The sequence below is a fragment of the Sceloporus undulatus genome, chromosome 1 (genome assembly GCF_019175285.1).
Source record: "Sceloporus undulatus isolate JIND9_A2432 ecotype Alabama chromosome 1, SceUnd_v1.1, whole genome shotgun sequence".
Lineage (NCBI taxonomy): Eukaryota > Metazoa > Chordata > Lepidosauria > Squamata > Phrynosomatidae > Sceloporus > Sceloporus undulatus.
The window spans coordinates 105,537,479-105,556,368 of NC_056522.1; the positions used below are offsets into that span (position 1 = coordinate 105,537,479).

At 39.5% G+C, this 18,890-nt stretch overlaps 1 protein-coding gene across 1 annotated transcript in view; it reads right to left on the bottom strand.

The window, feature by feature from the left end:
• Nucleotides 1-18,890, bottom strand: part of RFX6 (regulatory factor X6) — a 48,588-nt gene that overhangs the window by 21,276 nt on the left and 8,422 nt on the right. The window contains exons 4-11 of the mRNA XM_042457056.1: nt 17,610-17,671; nt 10,475-10,552; nt 9,560-9,587; nt 6,548-6,655; nt 4,270-4,347; nt 4,063-4,176; nt 3,042-3,091; nt 761-920 (exon numbers count right to left, since the gene is read on the bottom strand). Of these exons, the coding sequence (XP_042312990.1) occupies nt 761-920; nt 3,042-3,091; nt 4,063-4,176; nt 4,270-4,347; nt 6,548-6,655; nt 9,560-9,587; nt 10,475-10,552; nt 17,610-17,671 (678 nt within the window). The remainder of the gene's footprint in view (nt 1-760; nt 921-3,041; nt 3,092-4,062; nt 4,177-4,269; nt 4,348-6,547; nt 6,656-9,559; nt 9,588-10,474; nt 10,553-17,609; nt 17,672-18,890) is intronic.

Consider the following 18,890-nt stretch of genomic DNA (forward strand, 5'->3'; position numbering starts at 1 on the left):
CTCAGTCCCACCACAACAACAATGCAGAATACCCACATGTGTTTCAAGGTGCCATTCAACCAAATTGTATCTTTACAGTTCCGAAATGCTTTCAGCAATAGCTCTTTAGTTGACCAGTCTGCTCAGTTTAGTTATGAATACTGGTAGACTTGTGGTTTGGCTCTTACTATGTAGTATTTGCATCTAAAAACCTAAAATTCCTATGAACAAGATTTTACTGACCTCCTAGCCACATTATCTAAATTTATAATGTTATACAGCTGTCAGCTGTCTGGAGTCAGCTGTCTAGAGAGACAGAAGTCTCTCCTGCTGCTGAGCAACGCACCGCACAATGATGTGACCAGCCCTACCACCAATGCAATGAAAAATTCTGCAATGAACCCACACGGGTTCAAAAAGCATCACTCATTGATGGGAGTGGGCTACTGATATGACCTCCTGCAACACCCCAGTCAGCAACAGCACAGACCTCCAACACTTCAAACAGGTGACTGGCTTTTAAGGTGGGTTTCAGGGTGATTTGTGGCCATGGCAATTGTGCCACAATTGCAAATGGGAATGTGAACCAGTTACCATGCCCTATATCTAACATACAGTATGAAGTCATAATTAGAATCATAGAATCGTAGAGTTGGAAGAGACCACTAGGGCCATCCAGTCCAACCCCCTGCCATGCAGGAAATCCAAATCAAAGCATTCTCGACAGATGGCCATCTAGCAGGATGCCAGCTGCTATGTTATGATATTAATCTGAGTTTACCTGGGCTAAGTGCAAAAAGGATGTTTGTCGCTTCAGAGAAGATACAAATCTTCGTGCAATTGGTAATTTCTTCGTTGCAAGGTCTTCTGGTAGATTTTCTAGTGATGAAGCAATCCAGTGTTCCCAGTTTTTAGCAAAACTTCTAATATCAGCCAATAAACTATAATGAAAAGGAATAGATACCATAATCTTGTGATCATGTCACAATACAGATGGACAAATTTGTCAGTTTCACTTTGTCCTATATTTTAATAATCAAATTCTTTCCATGGTATTTATGAAGTAATTTACAAATTGGGTGTATATTTGTTTAAAAAACAAGATGAAACACATTCATAACTATGTACTCAGTACAAATTCAGCAGACACAGTTCCCAGGATGAAAAGGATCATCTGTACTATCTGCATTTGCAAAACCACCTGAAGCATAGCTTGTAAAATGAAGTCTGTCAAAAGGGAGGGACACATCCACAAACATGGTGGAATACACAAGAATTCAACCTAGACCTTTCAGAGCATTCAAATACTCTATTTAAATAAGCATATCTAGTAGTTCTTATTTTCTGCATACATCACTTATTTAAATCTCAAGTTAAACCTCTTTTTACACCATTTTGTTCACCAACATAAATTTAGTCCTCTCTCCACCCCACATTTATTATTCATACTAAGGAAGCCAGCAAAATATTTAGTCAGCCCAATTCATATACTCATAAACTGACCCAAACTGGACCAAAATGTTTGAATTTAACTGACAACTTGTATAACAAGAATCCAAAATCTCAGGGTTAGTCTAAATTTTGTGCTCAGATAGAGTAGACTCACTGAAATCAATATGACTGATGTGAGTTGCAACTAACTTTGTTGTTATGTGCCTTCAGACATTGACTGATGGTTAACCTATTATAGGGTTTTCTTGGCAAGATTTATTTAGAGGAGGTTTGTCATTGCCTTATGCTGAGAAAGTGGAACTCTCCTGACACTGGGAATAAAATGCAAGAGAGTGAACATAAAAATTACCAGATTGGCAAATGTCACAATAGATGATAGTATGATGCAGCACTGGCATAACAAAATGGGACAGTGCTACTGCATCAGCACCAATGGCAGCTTCCTAAATTAAAACTTGTCATGGCAATCCTAGAGCCAGCATAGAATGCTTGAGTGTTGGACTGTGACCATGGAGATGAGGGTTCAACTCCCTGCTTGGCCTGCAGGGTGTCCTCTCTCACCCTCAGAGGAAGGCAACAGCAAATTTCCTTTGAACAAATCTTGCCAAGAAAACCCCATTATAGGTTCATTTTGTTGTTGCTGTTGTGTGCCTTCAAGTCCATATGACTTGAAGGCACACAACAGCAACAACAACAGGGCAACCTTATCTAGTCAAAACCAATTAAGCATCCTGTATAGGCAACAGGATATTCAGTAACAGAGAGGGGGGGAGGAAAAATCCTTTCCACCTTAAAAGTGGTCCAAATCCAGAAAAATAGATCTAACAAATGTCATTTTAAACCACAGCTAATATTAATGTAAAGAAAGGATCCATGTGTCCATTCAGTGTGTATATATAATCAGCACTGTGAGGTAGGATGACACTGACTGAATATGTACCTGCCCCCCAACCTAGTATTTAGTATTGCTGTAACTGACTAACCATCTCTTTGGTGATGCCTGTACACCAGCAAGCTGTATTCAGCCCTATGGGCTAAATGGCAGAATTCAGCAACAGGAGCACTGTATACAGTACTTTTCTGTACATGACAAGGCCTGGGTGCTCTAACTTGATGAGAACAAAAAAGGACCTTATGAATTTAAAATTCTTAATTCTTTTGGCACTCACAACTGACATATTATATTTAAAATGTGTTGTTTTAAAATGCCAGACTAAAGGAAGCAAGGCCAGTTGGGACAGTCAGGGCATTTCTCCACCAATCATGCACAGCTCAGTTCTTTGAATATATACACACAGGAGTAAGCCCTGGCACAATAGTTTTCCTGCTTGCAAAGCATAGCTCAACAGAATTCTGGCTTGAAAAGCACAGTTCACTTGTATGCAGGGCATTTAAAGTATTAAATTATTTAAACCATCTCCTACAATAATCACATCAATTACATTCTACAGTAAAATACTGCTACGATAATTCACATCTTTAGGTATCAGAGGACCTCCATTGCTTTATTAAACAAAAAAGTTAAGCAAATTATTTTTCTAAGCTATCCGTAATTGCAACATTTGCCTTTATGCTCTGAACCACAACTTCATAGACAGATAGCTACCCACCTTTCGGGCATTTCTTGCATAGTTGCAGGGATGAGGACATCTGTCAGGACCTTGAAAACAAGAGCAAGAAGATGACCATCTTTCTAATGGCTAATAAAGTAATAAAATCTGTGAAACATTTCATTCCCTCCATGTACTCTGTCAGTTCCCTCATCATACTTATTGTACCCGTATTTTCCAGCATATAAGACGACTTTTTGACCCTCTAAAATTGGGTCAAAAGTCGGGGGTTGTCTTATACGCCGGGTTGAGCCCGGCAACAAGAGAGCCCCGTGGCCCGGCGCACTCACCTGGCCTGTTCCGCGCCGCCCTCCTACCACCTTCCAGGCCTCCAATGATCCCAGTGTGAGTGTGCACGGCCGGCTGCTGGCTTTGCAGGCCTCCAGAGGGCCTTTGAAGCCGGCTCGCACATGCGTGCAAGGCCAGCTGCCGGCTTCGCAGGCCTCCGGAGGGCCCTTGAAGCCAGCGCTCAAGGCCATCTGCCAGCTTCATAGGCCTCCAGAGGCATTTTGAAGCCGGCGCACATGCGTGCACAAGATCAACTGCCAGATTCACAGGTCTCCAGGTGAGTGTTGAAGTCTGTGCACATGCGCATGCCTGGCTGCCAGTTTCACAAGAAAAGGGGTAGTCTTATACGGCAAGCATATCCCAAACTCTATATTTTTACTGAAAAAGTTGGGAGTCGTCTTATACGCTCAGTCATCTTATATGCTGGAAAATATGGTACTTCATTCATTGGGAATATTAAAGAATTAACTGAGAATACTATCCCAGCACTTGGAAAAGTTACTTTTGGGGAGATTACAGTTTTGGGGGGATTTGGAAGATCAAAACTCACAGCCACTGGCTGCGCTTAGCTGAAGGATTCTTGGAGTTCTTTAATTATCCTTCCCTACCTGCATATGGCAATTGCTTGGGAAGGGATACACTGCAGGCTTTCAGTTCAGGTTCCAAGTTTCTCCCCTCTATGCCAGATCCAAGATACACAGGTAACTTCATTGTAGTTAAATGTGCCGCATACCTTGTATAGTATTGAGTCACAAACACAGAAGATGTCAATGATAACAGAGTTTTCAAGCAGGGGAAGAAGGTGGTCAGGCATTCCTTGCCAAAAATGTAACAGGAAATGCTGGATCTACAGAACAATAATCAGAGTGCTGCTTTGAGTGATATGCGAGCCATGTCTTCCTACAGTAAAAAAATACATGTACACTCTAAGAAGCCTTACCTCTTCAAAGTTACCATTAATGGCATTATCAAGGACACACTGGCAGTGGGTTTTGTACATCATGATTAGGGTATCCACCTGTTTTAGCAATGAAAAATAAAATAAACAAATCATAAATAAATAAATCAGTCTAAAATTATAGTTTTACTTTTGGGGTCAGGTTTATAAATCATTGAACAATATGTTTGAGAATCATATATTGCCGAATGGGTTTTTTTAATTTGGTTGCTAATTATTGTTATTTACCACTTAGGAGTTTAACTGTCTCTTTCCTTTTCATTCATCCAGCCAGAGCTTGGAGAAGTTCCGTTTTGGACTGCAACTCTCTGAATCTCTCCATCTGGAGAATTCTGGGAGATGCAGTAAAAAAAGTAACTTTTTCAAGCTCAGTAACATTTTTTTTCTTATTTAACATAGGTACTCTATTTTCTGGTACCATCTGATGAGCTGCTCTCCCTACTTTTACTAGAGGGAAAAGGCTTATAATTTTGTTGCAGTGTGTGTTTATAGCACTTTGTTGAAGTCTCAGTTGCTAGGATCACAGGTCTTTAAAAGCTTCAAATTCCTTCTCAGAATCATGAGATGTTAAATCTCCCAGTGGACAGGTAGTTACTTATTGTTATTTGAATATTTATACAAAAACACATCTCCAACAACACTAAGTGTACAAGAAATCATATACTGGCTGGAATTTCTTTTATTCAATCCCTTTTATCAGGTAAAATGCATATAAAACTGTGCATGGATGTGTATCTCTGCTTATGCTCAGAAATAGATAAAAATAAAAGAAAAACAAAAAATTAGAATATTACTGAAAGTGAAACAGAAAAAATCCCACTAGAAATCAATTCCAATCTGGGATAGGAATTAATTAAAATCTAAGGTAAAGGTGGAAATTTTCTAACATAAATTGTATGTTATGAAACAAACATTAAAATATTCATGTACAGTATTAATAATAAACACCATATATTTTTAATTAAAGTGATTAAGTTGAATTTAAATTTTAGCATCAATTTACTTCTAGAATTAAGATATTAATTAAACTGAATAACAGCCAGTGCTAAAGAGCTAGTTCTTTACTCAAAATTTAGTTCCACTGATTTTTTGCAAAACTACATCTTGATTTTTTTAAGTCTTTCAGGCTTTGAGAATTATAATATTATGTCACCATCATCAAAACATTAATTAAAGAGACACTTAGGGAAAACTGGCAAAAAACAAAATTATTTTCAGTGCTAATTTCCCTGATTTAGGCTGCATCCACACTGCAGAAATAATGCAGTTTAACACTACTTGTTTGCCATGGCTAAATGCTATGGAATTTTGGGAACTGTAGTTTTGTGAGATATTTAGCCTTCTCTGTCAGAGAGATCTGGTGCCACAACAAACTACAATTCCCAGAAATTGACAGAATTTTCTCATGAGTAAACATCAACCACTTTCCCCCAATTTATTTATAACCTTCCCTTTCCCCTAAAACTGGGGCTCAATTCTAACAATATAAGGATATGTTGCTCAGTATAACATGGAAACTGAACATATGCACACACATATATATATACACACACACACACACACACACACACACATACACGTCATAGGAAGGTAAAAAACACTTTTGTTATCAGTCAGTTTAAGTGTAACAAACAAAATAAGTACTGTAAAACACTTGAGCAGGGACGTAGCTAGGATTTTAGGAAGGGGGGGGGGGGTCCAGACTAAGTGCCACCATTATAATGGGGCTTGAGTGCGGCGGCGCAGCAGCACACACCATTCATTTTTCCAATTGGAGGGGGGGTCCAGACCCCCAGATCCTCCCCCGGCTACATCCCTGACTTGAGCCATTTTTAAATAACACTGAACAAGATTGCTATCCTCTGAATCTATTCATTGATAAAACAAACCAGGAGGGAAAATCTGCTTCATAATTTGTCCCAAAAACTTGCCATATCTTATCAGTGCTAAATTAATCCATTGGTATTTGCAGTGGATAAGACTCCTAACTATTTCATTGTTTTGCTTTCCTCAAGTCAAATACTATCTGTTTGTAAAATATTAGGCAAGTTAATATGTAAATAATTCAACCACCTTCCAATGGAAAGCTAGTTAACAGGTGATAGGAAAGATCTGCTCCCTTCATAAATCAGTCAAGTCTGTTTGGCTGAAGACATTTCTAGCTATTTCATGGCACTACTGTGAAGCCTTTGTGGGCAGAGACAGAATAAAGGGTGTAGATCTGGAAATCAGTTCAATAGATAAACACTTCACATTTCACCTTGTCTTTAGAGATGCACCTGTCCAGCACAAGATGCTGAGCACTGGGGAATTCCGGAAGGAGAGTTCCTGTTTTGGAGCTCAGGGAATATTTCCGGGTGAATCCACCCTAAAACAGGCGAAATATATTTAGAAATGAATGTCATTGCCAGCTACCATCCTAGTAATATTAAAAGTGGCTAAACTAATGTACATACATTTATTGGTGATCAGTCAGAATTATTAGGAAGCTTTCTGTGTACGCAAAGTCATACCACAAAATGCAAGTTGTATCAGGAGCACTTTCTAAAATACTCAGTTGCACAGTCCCAGTGTCCTCTCTCCCACATGCCTGCATACGTATTTATACCACTTCTAAGAATTAAGAAGAACAAAGCAAAGGAAAGAACAGAAAGACACGTGTGTATCCCAGCATCAAGAATTTAAAAGCACAATTGAAAGGGAGGAAAGGGAAGAAAAGGGAAGACACTGCATGCAGTTTTCTGAATCATATCCATAAATGGCACTTTCTCGTTGCTTTCTTAGTATAACACCATTCCTTCCAGTCTTTAAAATGCTTGTATTACATTTAAAATGTTTGTATTACACATGCACATAAAGTACATTATGATAAACAGTATGGCTTCAGTCAAAGGTTTCAGGAATGGATGTCTGGTAACACAAAGAACTTTTGTCCCCTCTACCTTGCTATTTGCCACTACAAAGACAGGATGAAATGGATTTACGTGGACTTATTTGTGAACACATTCTTGAAAGATATAACCAGATTAAGTCCACTCCATCCATCCCTGGTTTCTGAACTGTATTCCAGGTCATGTATTTTTCACGATGAATCCAGAGGCATAGGATTTGGGTAGTTGAACAAAACACAAAGAAAATACAACTAGTTTGTCTTGAGCATCATACCCTTTCAATTTATTCCATTGATCACACATTTTTACATACTGGCACTCTCAGAATTACCACACTGATCAGATCAACATCCATTTAGCCTAGTACTGTGTCTATGAAAGGTCAGGCTACCAACGTCTATCTTTTACTTAGTCTTAAAGGTACTGCAAGATCTCTGTATACTGACAGGGACAGCCTCATAGTTCAAGAAGGATTTCAATTAACTTTTTAAATTTGTTTCTTTTCTTTTCTCTTCTTAAAAAAAAGATTTCCAGGCTGCACTTTGTGCAAATATTGAGCTATTCAAATATAGATAAGGAGCTAAATGAAAGAAATTATGTTTGCTTACTCTTGTGTTGACGTAAACATTAGGTTGCTTAAAAGATGGTCATGAGTCAATATGGCTGAAGTTAAACAATTATTTATGAATATTTTGTGATTGTTTCTTTAAAAAATGATAACAAGAGTAACAAAAGAAACATTATTGCAGAAAAAGACATTCACTATTTTTTGAATTAGATAAATGGAGATTAAAATAAGAAAGACAGCATGGTGTTCATGTTGTTTAAATGCACGGGAAAATTCACATTATCAGGGATCTTGCATTTCTGATTCATATATGACATCCTTAACCCATGCAATTCGTATCACACCATCTGTTGTAAGGCAACTTGCAGCACAATCCTATGTGTATATACTTTGAATACTTAAAGATATGTAACATGACTAGACCATTGGTTGCAAAGATCCTGATGCAAAATTGGTTTTGGCAGGAATGGAGATCTGGCAGGGCAATGTTTCAGGTGACACAAAGAGTTTGCAATTAGGAAGAAAACCAGCTACCTTCCTCCTTCAGCAAACAAAGAACCTACTGTTCCTATAAGAGGATACCTGCCTGCACTGAGCAAGACTGCCAGGTGATTAACAGTAGTTGTGCCATATTGAAATACAAATCACAACTATGGCCCCATACAGACTGCCAAAATAAAGCTGCTTCAGGTCACTTTGGAGGTATGCTGTTTAAATGATGCATGCATCCTAAGAGTCTGGAAGCTGTGCCAAAGCTGCGCTCCAGTCCTTAGCACTCATGCAGCATTTAAACAGCATACCTCCAAAGTGACCCGAAGCAGCTTTGTTTTAGCCTGTCTGTATGGGGCCTATATTTCAGATGCATGGGAAAAACAATGAAGAAAAAGGATGGCCTGAAAGTTACATTTCTGGTGTATTCCACTGGTGTTCTTACAGACCAATCTGGCCTTAGAAGACAGTGCAGATGAGGGTTATACTAAAAGCTGAGGCCAGTTGATTTCAGTGGAATTTAACATAATGCAAGTGATGGATTGTGACCTTAGAGAAGTCATGTAAGACTGCAAAAATATAACAATCACCACAAAGTCACAATAAAACTTGTCTTACATCATTAGAGCATTGGTCCAATCAGCTCCATACTGAAATGTCAGAGACTGACTCTGAGATCTTTTGCCTGCAGAGAGCCAAGCTAAGCCTACCCCAGCATTCACAGTAGTTCAGTGAAACTTACTTCATGGTAAACATTATTCTTGATATTTAAGAATCAACATCCAACCATAAACAGGCATAGCAAGTACCATGTCAGCAACCATTATACTGTTAAAATCTCTAAAGAGAGCATCTATCTTTTAGATCTAAAACCCTCTGGATCAAGATGATCTATTTCCAGACTTCTAAAGGTGCATAAAACACTGCAGAGGCTGGAGATATTAGTCTGAATCCAAATGTTAACCCCAATGCCAACTAGAGTGGACCCACTGAATAAAAACAAATTTTGGAGATGTTGACTTATAACTTAACAATTGATTCAATGAGTATACTCCAGTTTGGACCAGTAATTGGATTTAGGCCATGGCAAATCTTTTGTAGTAGTTTCCAGAATCTATGCAAGATTTTAGAAGCAATACTCAAAAGAAGCCACTTTTCCAGAATCTGAGGTATGTGAGTTGAGGCTGGACAAGTGAAAGCCTGATGTTTCAAAGAATATGTAACATCCCTAATAGAAAAAACAACAACAGAGGTCTGTGCCACTAAAGTCATTTCAAATGCATCAGTATCTGACAGATTAAACAACACATCACATGCTACTTACTTCATTCTTCATTTTGCTCCCAGAAAACCTTTGAAAACCAAGATATATGACTTTTAGTTCAGGGAAGAACAGTGCACTATACACTTATAAAAATATATTCTCCTCATACTGTGATATGGTAATATAACTATACCTGCAACTTTTCCCCGTCATCTATTGCTCTCTTTTCTCTCTTTTCTCTTTTGAACCTTTGTTAAATGCTTTCAGTCTGGTGGCAGGACATAAATACAATTACTGAGGATGAGGTGTAGAATCAGTGGACCTGGGTCTGAAATGTTTCATTCACTCTCACAGTAGCTGCAGATATCTACTGGGTGAAAGTGGTGCACTGAACAGGGAAACTGTGAGAGGGTACAAGTCCTGGACTTTTTCACGCAAAAACATAATTTATTTCCTCTCCTAGGGTGCCAGAATGGGCCCTGGGAAGGGGGGGGGGGGGGGGGGAGGTGGTTACAAAACTTTCCACTTTTATAGTTGCTTTTTTCAGATTTGCCGAGAGGGAGGACACTTTCTCATTGAGTGTGCTGCCATACTGCAGAATTAATGCAGTTTGACACCACTTTAACTGTCATCCCATAAAATTCTGAGATTTGTATTCTGTTGCAGGACAAGAGCTCTCTGACAGAGAAGACTAAATATCTAACAAAAATTACTACAAATCCCAGAAATCCATACCATTGAGTCATGGCAGTTGAAGCAGTGAAAACTGCATTGATTCTGAGTGTAGACAACAGCTGAGCATTTGGTAATTGCCTTAAACTATTGCATATGCCAGTGCCTTTTCTTCCATGTGCTGTTTCATCATGTATAACATCTCACATCTTTAGAAACTTCATATTACTGAGTATCAGCTCAAAAAATTGCTCCTCAGTGGACATAGAACAGTATCTTAGCATTACACTTCTTCCACAATACCTTGTCAGACCTTTCCCAGAATACACGGAGTGATAGTATGCACTGCTTTCTTTAATGCCAATTCCATAGTAGTGATACCTGTAGTGAGGAAGAACCCCAAAAGTATATTGACAGATTATGAAAAAGGACACAAAGAAAATAAAGACAACCAGAATGGACACATAACATTTTGTAACTGCTGTATATCTGTTATGCAGTTATCTTGCATTAACACTATCCAAGGAAGAACTTTTTTTTTTTAAAAAAACAAACACCTTGATATTACAACATTCTCTTAGTGGCAGATATATATACTTCATAAGTACATATTTTCTTTTCTGAACAGGCTGAAAAAAGATGTTCTCTAGTTTCTTGTGGTCCATCCAAAATTACCACTTCTCAGACAAAAGCCAAGCTCTCTGGGGCTATTGTCACAAGAGAAGGGGGAATGTAGGGAGGTGAATGGAAAGAAGGGAGGGTGGTAGTTTGCAACAGTGGGAAGGGCAGAGGAACAACAAACTTGTAATTATTTTGCCTGCCTGCCTCATTTTACTCTTTTCTTCTCATTTTCTTCTTCCACATCCATTTAGAGGCCAGAGCCAAAATCTGGCCTGGAGGGACCAACACACATGGAGATAAGCAGATGGACTTTGTCATGTAGGATCTCTTGTTGTTGCTGTGTACCGTCAAGTCATTTCCAAATTATGGTGACCCAAAGATGAATGTATCATGGGATTTCCTGGGCTGAGAGGGTGTGACTCACCCAAGGTCACCCAGGAGATTATCACAAGGGGGACAGGATGTCCAGTCCCTGTCCCATCCTTCCCACCTGATTGCAAGAAGGACTTTCACACTTGACCGGAACTTGACCCAGCAGGGAGCATGAGTGAAAGTAACTGCGCAAATCACTTTCCCACTGCAGCTGGCTGAAAAGTGCTTTCAGCTGACAGCCATCATTTGCAGTCTTTTGTATTGACATCTTAACCTGTTAATACCAGCAGGCTGAAGTGTGAAAGGGATTTGTGCAATCACTTTCACTAGGGTCATGGATGGGGTAAGGATGGGAGAATGATCCCGTCCCTATCCTGTCTTCCATGTGGTAATCTCCGCAGTGGGTTTTCAGGGCCAAGCAGGGAACTGAACCCCAATCTCCAGAGTCCAAGTCAGATGCTCAAACCACTGTACCACTACCTTCCTTTGAAAAGCCTGAACTGGAGACTAGAAAATATATGGGAAGAGAGTGTGTGTTGGAGGTGTGAAAAAACATTTTAACGTTAAGCCACAGGAGAGCCAGTGTGATATAATGGTTTAAGTGTTGAACAACAACTCTGGAGAGTATGGTTCAAACCTCTGCTTGGTAATGGAAACCCACTGGGTGAATTTGGGCAAGCCATACTCTCTCAGCCTCAGAGGAAGGCAAAGGCAAACTCCAAGAGACTCACCTTGGGTCTTCTTGAGGCAGTCTCAACTCCCTTCTACCTGCTCACTAACCACGAAGGAATGTGGTCAACATTTTTTAGCAATTAACACACAAATACTGTATATATTCCATCACTTACCCTCAGTGCCTACAACACATTAAATGACCAGTGAATAACAATCAAATGAAGATTTATCCCTCTTTTTTAGTCCAAACCATGGGAGGCAAGCTGAAAGATCTATCCTGGCAGTAGTGCTCTTTAGGGACATTTATGTGAGATAATCACCAGTTCTTTTGCTGAGACAGAGTGAAAACAACCTGGAGCATTGGGAGAGGAGTCGAAATGGGGAGGAGAAAGGATATAAACATCCCCTTTATTCCAGCCAGGGTCAATACCTCCCTGGTGGGTCATTCCAACCTGCCATTGTCACCAAGGGGCTTTCTCTTCAATCTTTCCCAGAGTGCAGAAAACCAGAGAGCTCCATAAGAGTTAAGAGTAGTTTCCTATGTCTCTCAGTTTTTAAAAATGAAGTTAAGGCACATCTCATTAATATACCTTTTAAAACTGTAATGCTTTAACCTTGTTGTAAGCCACTTTTAGAGGAAAAGGTAGCATATAACTTGAAAAGAATAAATAATATCAGTTTAAATTGGATTTATTTGATTTAGAGCCCTTCCATACTACACAATTATAGCACTATGATTTTATTTTAATTGCCAGGGGAATATCCTATGATATCCTGGAGTGTGTAGTTTGAGGAGGCAATAGAGCTCTCTGGCTGAGAATTTGAAATACTCCCTTGTTGTTGATGATGATGTGTACTTTGAAGTCATTTCTGTTTTAATTCCACAGGATGCTACCTTAGCAATTTAAGTGGAATCGTAGTGCTTTAATTATGTTGTGTGAAAGCTCCCTTTATGTGCTTTATATGAATTGGTGTACAGTAGATTGCCTTGGTGAATTTTGTGGAAAGACAATATGCAAATATAAGACAGACAGCACCATAGAGGGGCTGTCATGTGCATGATGGAGTATTCTGGTATTAGGACTCAAATTAATGGATTCAAATTACAAAAAAGAGTGATTCCAACTAAATAGTAGGAAGAACATCCTGATGATAATAGCTGTTCAAAAGTGGAACAGATTAACCCAGAAGGTGGTGCCATCTCCTTCACTGAAAGTTTTTAAATAGATGCTGGATGGCCATCTGTCAGATATGTGTTAGTGGTGAATACTTTCACTGGTAGGAGATTGGATTAGATGAGTTCCTTTCACCTTTACCATTCTATGACAGAGGCACCCAGCCCATGAGTGAGATCACCCCCTCCTGTATTTCTGTTCTCCCAAATGCTTTCCTCCCTCAAAGATTCACCAAAGAATGAGAGGAGAACTGAGGTAGTGCACAGAGAGAGACAGAGAGGGGTTGCCTGTCCTTTTCCCCCTTGACTTCTAGTTCATCTATTCTGGGCTGTGGGGACTTTAGTCCAGGCACAGTGGCCAGCACTGTAGGAGTGGTAAGAACATCTTCCTTCCTTTTCCTCACATGCCAGTCCTACTTGTGCTGTTGCCTGCTAAGTATTTCCTGAGCTGCTGATACACTGAAGAATTAATGCAATTTTACACTGCTTTAACTGCCATGGCTCCATCCTATGGAATCCTGGGATTGGTAGTTTGTTGTGGCACCAGAGCTCTCTGACAGAGAAGGCTAAATAGCTCACAGAACTACAAATCCCAAAATTCCACACCACAGAGCAATGGCACTAAAAGCAGTGTCAAATGGCATTAGTTCTGCAGTGTAAATGCAACCCTGGAAAGAAGAGAGTTTCTGGGAGACTGGAGGGCTTACAGGGAGGGTGTCTGATGAATCCACAAAGACCAAATGGTGGAGTAGCTGGATTTCCAAAGATTTTCAGATTGGCTCGGAAAATAAGCTAGATTATTTCATAAAGTAATGAAAAATATGTCATTTAAAACAATTAAATATATATTTTAAATGAAAAAAGCCTTTCTAATTGGTGGAGGCAGAAAAGAAAATACAGACCCATGTCTACTGGATACTGTTTTTTGGTCATTAACTACCACAGAGAGGTTTGCATATTTAATCATATGATGCATATTATTGTTGATAGCTTCCATCTACAGTGTAAAATAAAAATATTATAAGCATAAAGTATTATAATATTTATGAGGTGAAATACAGTTTTAATAATATAGTATATATTATGCATCACAGCCTATAAAAAGAGCCTGTTAACTTAGTGTTGACTTGGGAGAAGCAACAGATTTATAGGAGGGAGTGGATAGATCAGATTTGTTTGCTTTAATGTCTAATTGTTTCTGTTTTACTGAAACTAAATAAAAGCTGCACTGCTAATCTTTGTCTTTCTCATCAAGACTTTCAGCAAGAAGCAGAATAATTGACTTTCTTTCACCCATCCCTTCCCATGTGCGTGAACATATGTTCCTGCACAGCAAGTCACCCTGACCGTAGCATATGCTGACACAAATGATGGCTGATAAGGCAATGATACGATTAAGCTGCTCAGGGACTAGCAATAACTTGTTATCACAAGGCCAGCTGCCATATCAGTTTTATTAACCCACTAAATCACTTTTAATAAATAAGATAATGGCTTTCAGAAATGATGGAAGGAGGAGCTAAAATTTAGAATTGATCAAAGTCAACAAAGAAATTACACTGTAACTTGAGCTCAAACTGCTCTGTAGAGTGAATATGTGTATGTGTGTGGGGGGGGATGTGCATTATTACTCCATGACATATGCACATGTTATTCCTCAAGAGAAATCACAGCTGCACCGCTAACCTTTGGCCCCAATCCAAAGAATGTTAGCTATGGTGAAGTCCTAGGATTTAATTTAGGCATGACTAATGTATTGGTCACATTGATTTCGATAGGGCTTATGTGCAACCAACTTCCTCTGGACTGGAGCCATCATTCTTTATGGTTTCTACTAAGTAATCCATGTGGAATTTCATTAACTGTGGTGTATGAAATGACTACTTCCTTATCTCGACTTTGCTTCATTCTTCTCGCTTTACTCTCTTCCTTCATTCTCCTGACACACCTCCTGGCTCTTCCTCTTTTTATCTGTTTTAACCTAGGTTGTACCCTACCTCAAGCCTTAGGGAGAGGTGGGTAAGAAATAATATTTATTTATGTGTTTATTTATTTCCTGCGAGTTTCCATTTTGTCCTCTACAGCTTCATTTGGTCCATTTCTAGCTGCCACACTGACAAGATCCAGCAGTTAATGGTGCAAAAGCCAGAGCACAAGACCAGACCCTCCACTGAAATATGGACAAGAATATCCTAACACTTGAATGCCTCAAGCCATGGGATTCTCAGATTTGCTAGGCTGACCCCTTGATGCAGTTAGGAGAACAGGTTGCCCTCACACCTGGAATTTCACACTCTGAATACAACCGGTTGAGCATAACAACATTAAGAACACTGTGCGTCTCTGTATGCTCCTGGTTCATTCATTGAATACCCAAGATTCCCTTTTCAGAAAGCCTTATATTACTTGTCTGTCTTTGTCATTAAGAGATGCATCTTTTAGAGATCCATGCATGCTGTTTTAATAATCCCTTCTGAAGCCCATTGGTCTTATCTTGTAGTAAAACAAATATACTTTTTTCAGCATCTTAAGGTATCTTAACTCGCCCTTTTTAGAAAGATGCTCATATAATGCCACCATCTTTTTTCAACTGAGGAGAAAAGTTTCTTCACAGAGGACCACTTGGTCTTTTGTATTTTTGGGGGGGAAGTATACTTTTCGTAGGGCCACTGAAAGTGTATGGCAGTTTCAAGACCAATCCTGTTGTGACTAACTCATTCTTCAAACTGCTGGCTGGATGCCCAACTTTGCCCATCTATCACCTTGTGTTTCTGTCCAATGAAAGCCCTAGGCAGCTTTGAAACACCTGTTCTTTTGGTTTCAGTTTAATCCACCATTTAGGAGTGTCCTTTGCAATCCATTTCAGCAAATTAAGTATAAGTAATAACCTCCCCTTACCAGTCTTTAAGCTTTCCTTTCCTTTCTCTTTCTCTCTTGCACACATGCACATGCCAAGATTGGACATCTCCCAATTTATATGTCTTATAACAAAGTGTACATACCCTTGTACTCTTATAGGAGTTTATCACACTGGGGCCAATTTCGGCATTAAAGAGAGATTAAAGCACATATAAAGCATCCCACAAATAAAGCAAAAATGGCAAGTAATTGCAAAAATGATTATTACATGCAATTGTGCAAATAAACTGCAGCTCTCAGCAGTTCTTGCCACTGGATGTTCTGGATAAGGCTGCTGAGACTTTCAGCCCAACAACATTGGGCAGGTTGCACTTCTCTCCCTTGATCCAGATTTAAGGTGGTAAGTTATATGCTCAGGCTTCTGTCTTTTGGTTAAGTTGTTGTTTTCTGAGCTAACTCTATCAAATGGACAGAGATCTCTTCTCCTCTGAGAAAAGAGTAGTCAACAAAGGATGGTTTAGAGATACCATACTGCCTTTTTGGCTGAGTTTTACCTGGATTCTAACAATGACATCTGGTGTTTGTTTACACCATTAGCTAGCTCAGATGTTCAGTCTTCAGAAAGGAAGGGAAGGGAAGGAGGGATAGATAGTCAGTTTCAGGCCCTTAGAAAACCAGTGATAATGTGCCAAAATGTGTAGGAATGGTTCTCTTCAATCTTTTGAAAAACATAATTGCATCCATCTTTTAAAGTGCATAGAGTCAATTAGTGAAGTCACAGAGATTCAAAATGGGTAGAGTGATCCTTGCCACTGCATAATTTGTAAAAGGAATTTCCTCACTCATTTTGAATCCATGGTTTTCTCTCTAGCTATTAACAACAATCACTGATGAACAACTGATTGCTGACTTTATAAAACAACTGCAAAATCCCAAAACATACTGTTGTTGTGATAGGTTAGAAGCACAAGTGCTCCAAAACTAAAAGTATAAAGAGTTTATGCTTTTTCTAATTGAGATCTTATTGCATGCATACACACAAAATATCTTCTGTCTGGCTTTACAAACATTTTTAAAAATTATACTGCCAGTACAAATAAATCCTAGCCTTATTATAGCTACATTGGAGAACAGGGATGAGAACCTATTGCACTCCTGATAGTGCTGTACTTTGATGCTCAACAGTCCCAGCCAGCATGGGATTGATCCAAAATCAAGAGGATAACAGGTTTCCATCTCTGCTGTAGTTAAAAAGATATGAGTTATGTCAACCCAGCAAAGCTGATCAGTGTTTTGGGACCTATATTCAGCTGATAGTCTCTTCCACCTCCTGCAATGACCCCACCTCACAACTCACTATTTCACTTAAATTTTCCCACCTCAATGGTCATTCAGGAGCTGGTGAAAAGCAAGGGGGGGAAAGCATTGTGACTATACTACTAAACATGTCAATTTACATTACATAACAGACAGGCAAAAGGACACTTTAAATTATAGTATTGATTTCCTCAGTCCTCTAGAGATACTTTTCCCCAGAGGAAGGGAGAGAAGGGGTTGAAAAGTTCCTTTCTATGGATTTCATTTTGATTCTCAGGATGCAAACCAGTAAGTTGTGACTGATGTAGTGGCCATATTTTTTATCATATGCAAGACATCTAAATGTCTGAATAAGCATGTTGTGGTTTAAAACGAGCATCTGCAGATTAAGAAATCAAATAGATTTGAATGATGCCTTACTTTGAATGGCCTCTTGTGCCCAGCCTTCTTGTAGTGAGAAGAGGAAACTTCTGGCGAATAGTCTAAAGTGAAATGCCAATTATTAAATATCTAGAACCAAAAAGAAAAATGAGCCAAAGAACAAAATTTTACCCTTTCCCTTTGTAATACCTGTATATATGTGAAACACCTTCATTTTCATTAGGCCTCAATTTGCACTGCAAAAATAGTGTATTTTGACAACACTTTAACTATCATGGTTCCTTCCTATGGAATCCTAGGATTTGTAGTTTGTTGTATTAGCAGGGCTCTCTGACAGAGAAGGTTAAATGTTTCACAAAACTACAAATCCCACAATTTCATAGCATTGAGTCATGGCAGTTAAAGTGGTGTCAAACTACATTATTTCAGCTGTGCAGATTAGACTTACTAGTAGGTAAATTCTAGTTACCTGGATACTTCCTGAGCATCATGGTAGCCCTATAATATTTTAGCACTACAGTGACTAAGCAGGCTCCCAGCTTATGTGAGGCTCTGGTTTGTTTTCCTTCAGGTTGTGTGTGTGTAGAATGGAAGACAGTGTCTCCAGTGATCCTGTACAGGTTTGGGAGGTAGTGAAGCTCATACTAAGGTGGGTTACAGACCGCTGCTTTGCGGCGGTCTGCCGCCGCCGCCGCTTGCTCTGTAAGGGAGCCGCTGCAGCCACACCGCGCGGCTCCCTTACAGAGCAAAAAAGAAGCTCCAAAATTGAGCTTCTTTCTGCGGCGCAGCTATGACGCCGTGAGGTGCCGCTGGTGCACTCGTGACGTCATAGGTGCCACGACACGTCTGGAACAGCCGCCGCCAAAAATACGTAGTGACTACGTATTAGGGTTAGGGGGTGCAGAAGCACCGCACCTTCCTAACCCTAATACGTAGTCACTATGTATTTTTTGGCGGTCTGTAACCCGCCTAACTTTCCCAGAAGTCCTTGATCCACTGGCCAACCAATTTCCTGCTTGGTGTGGCCAGAAGGTAAAGCTTCAGAGTGGACCAGAAAGCAGAAGTCTTCAATCTGATCTGCCCAGGAAATATATAACCATTATCTGCATGCTACAGCCTTATTTGGCTGCTGTGCAGTTTTCCCCACCTACCTACACTTTATGCTTGCTTATCTGCATGCTGCCGGTTCATATTTTGTGATCTGAAACAGTGCATCCCAGGCTGCTCAGTCAACCAAGCATATCTATATCTATATCTATCTATACCTATACCAATACCAATGTATAGCAGTAACATGAAACATTTAATTTATATCTGAAT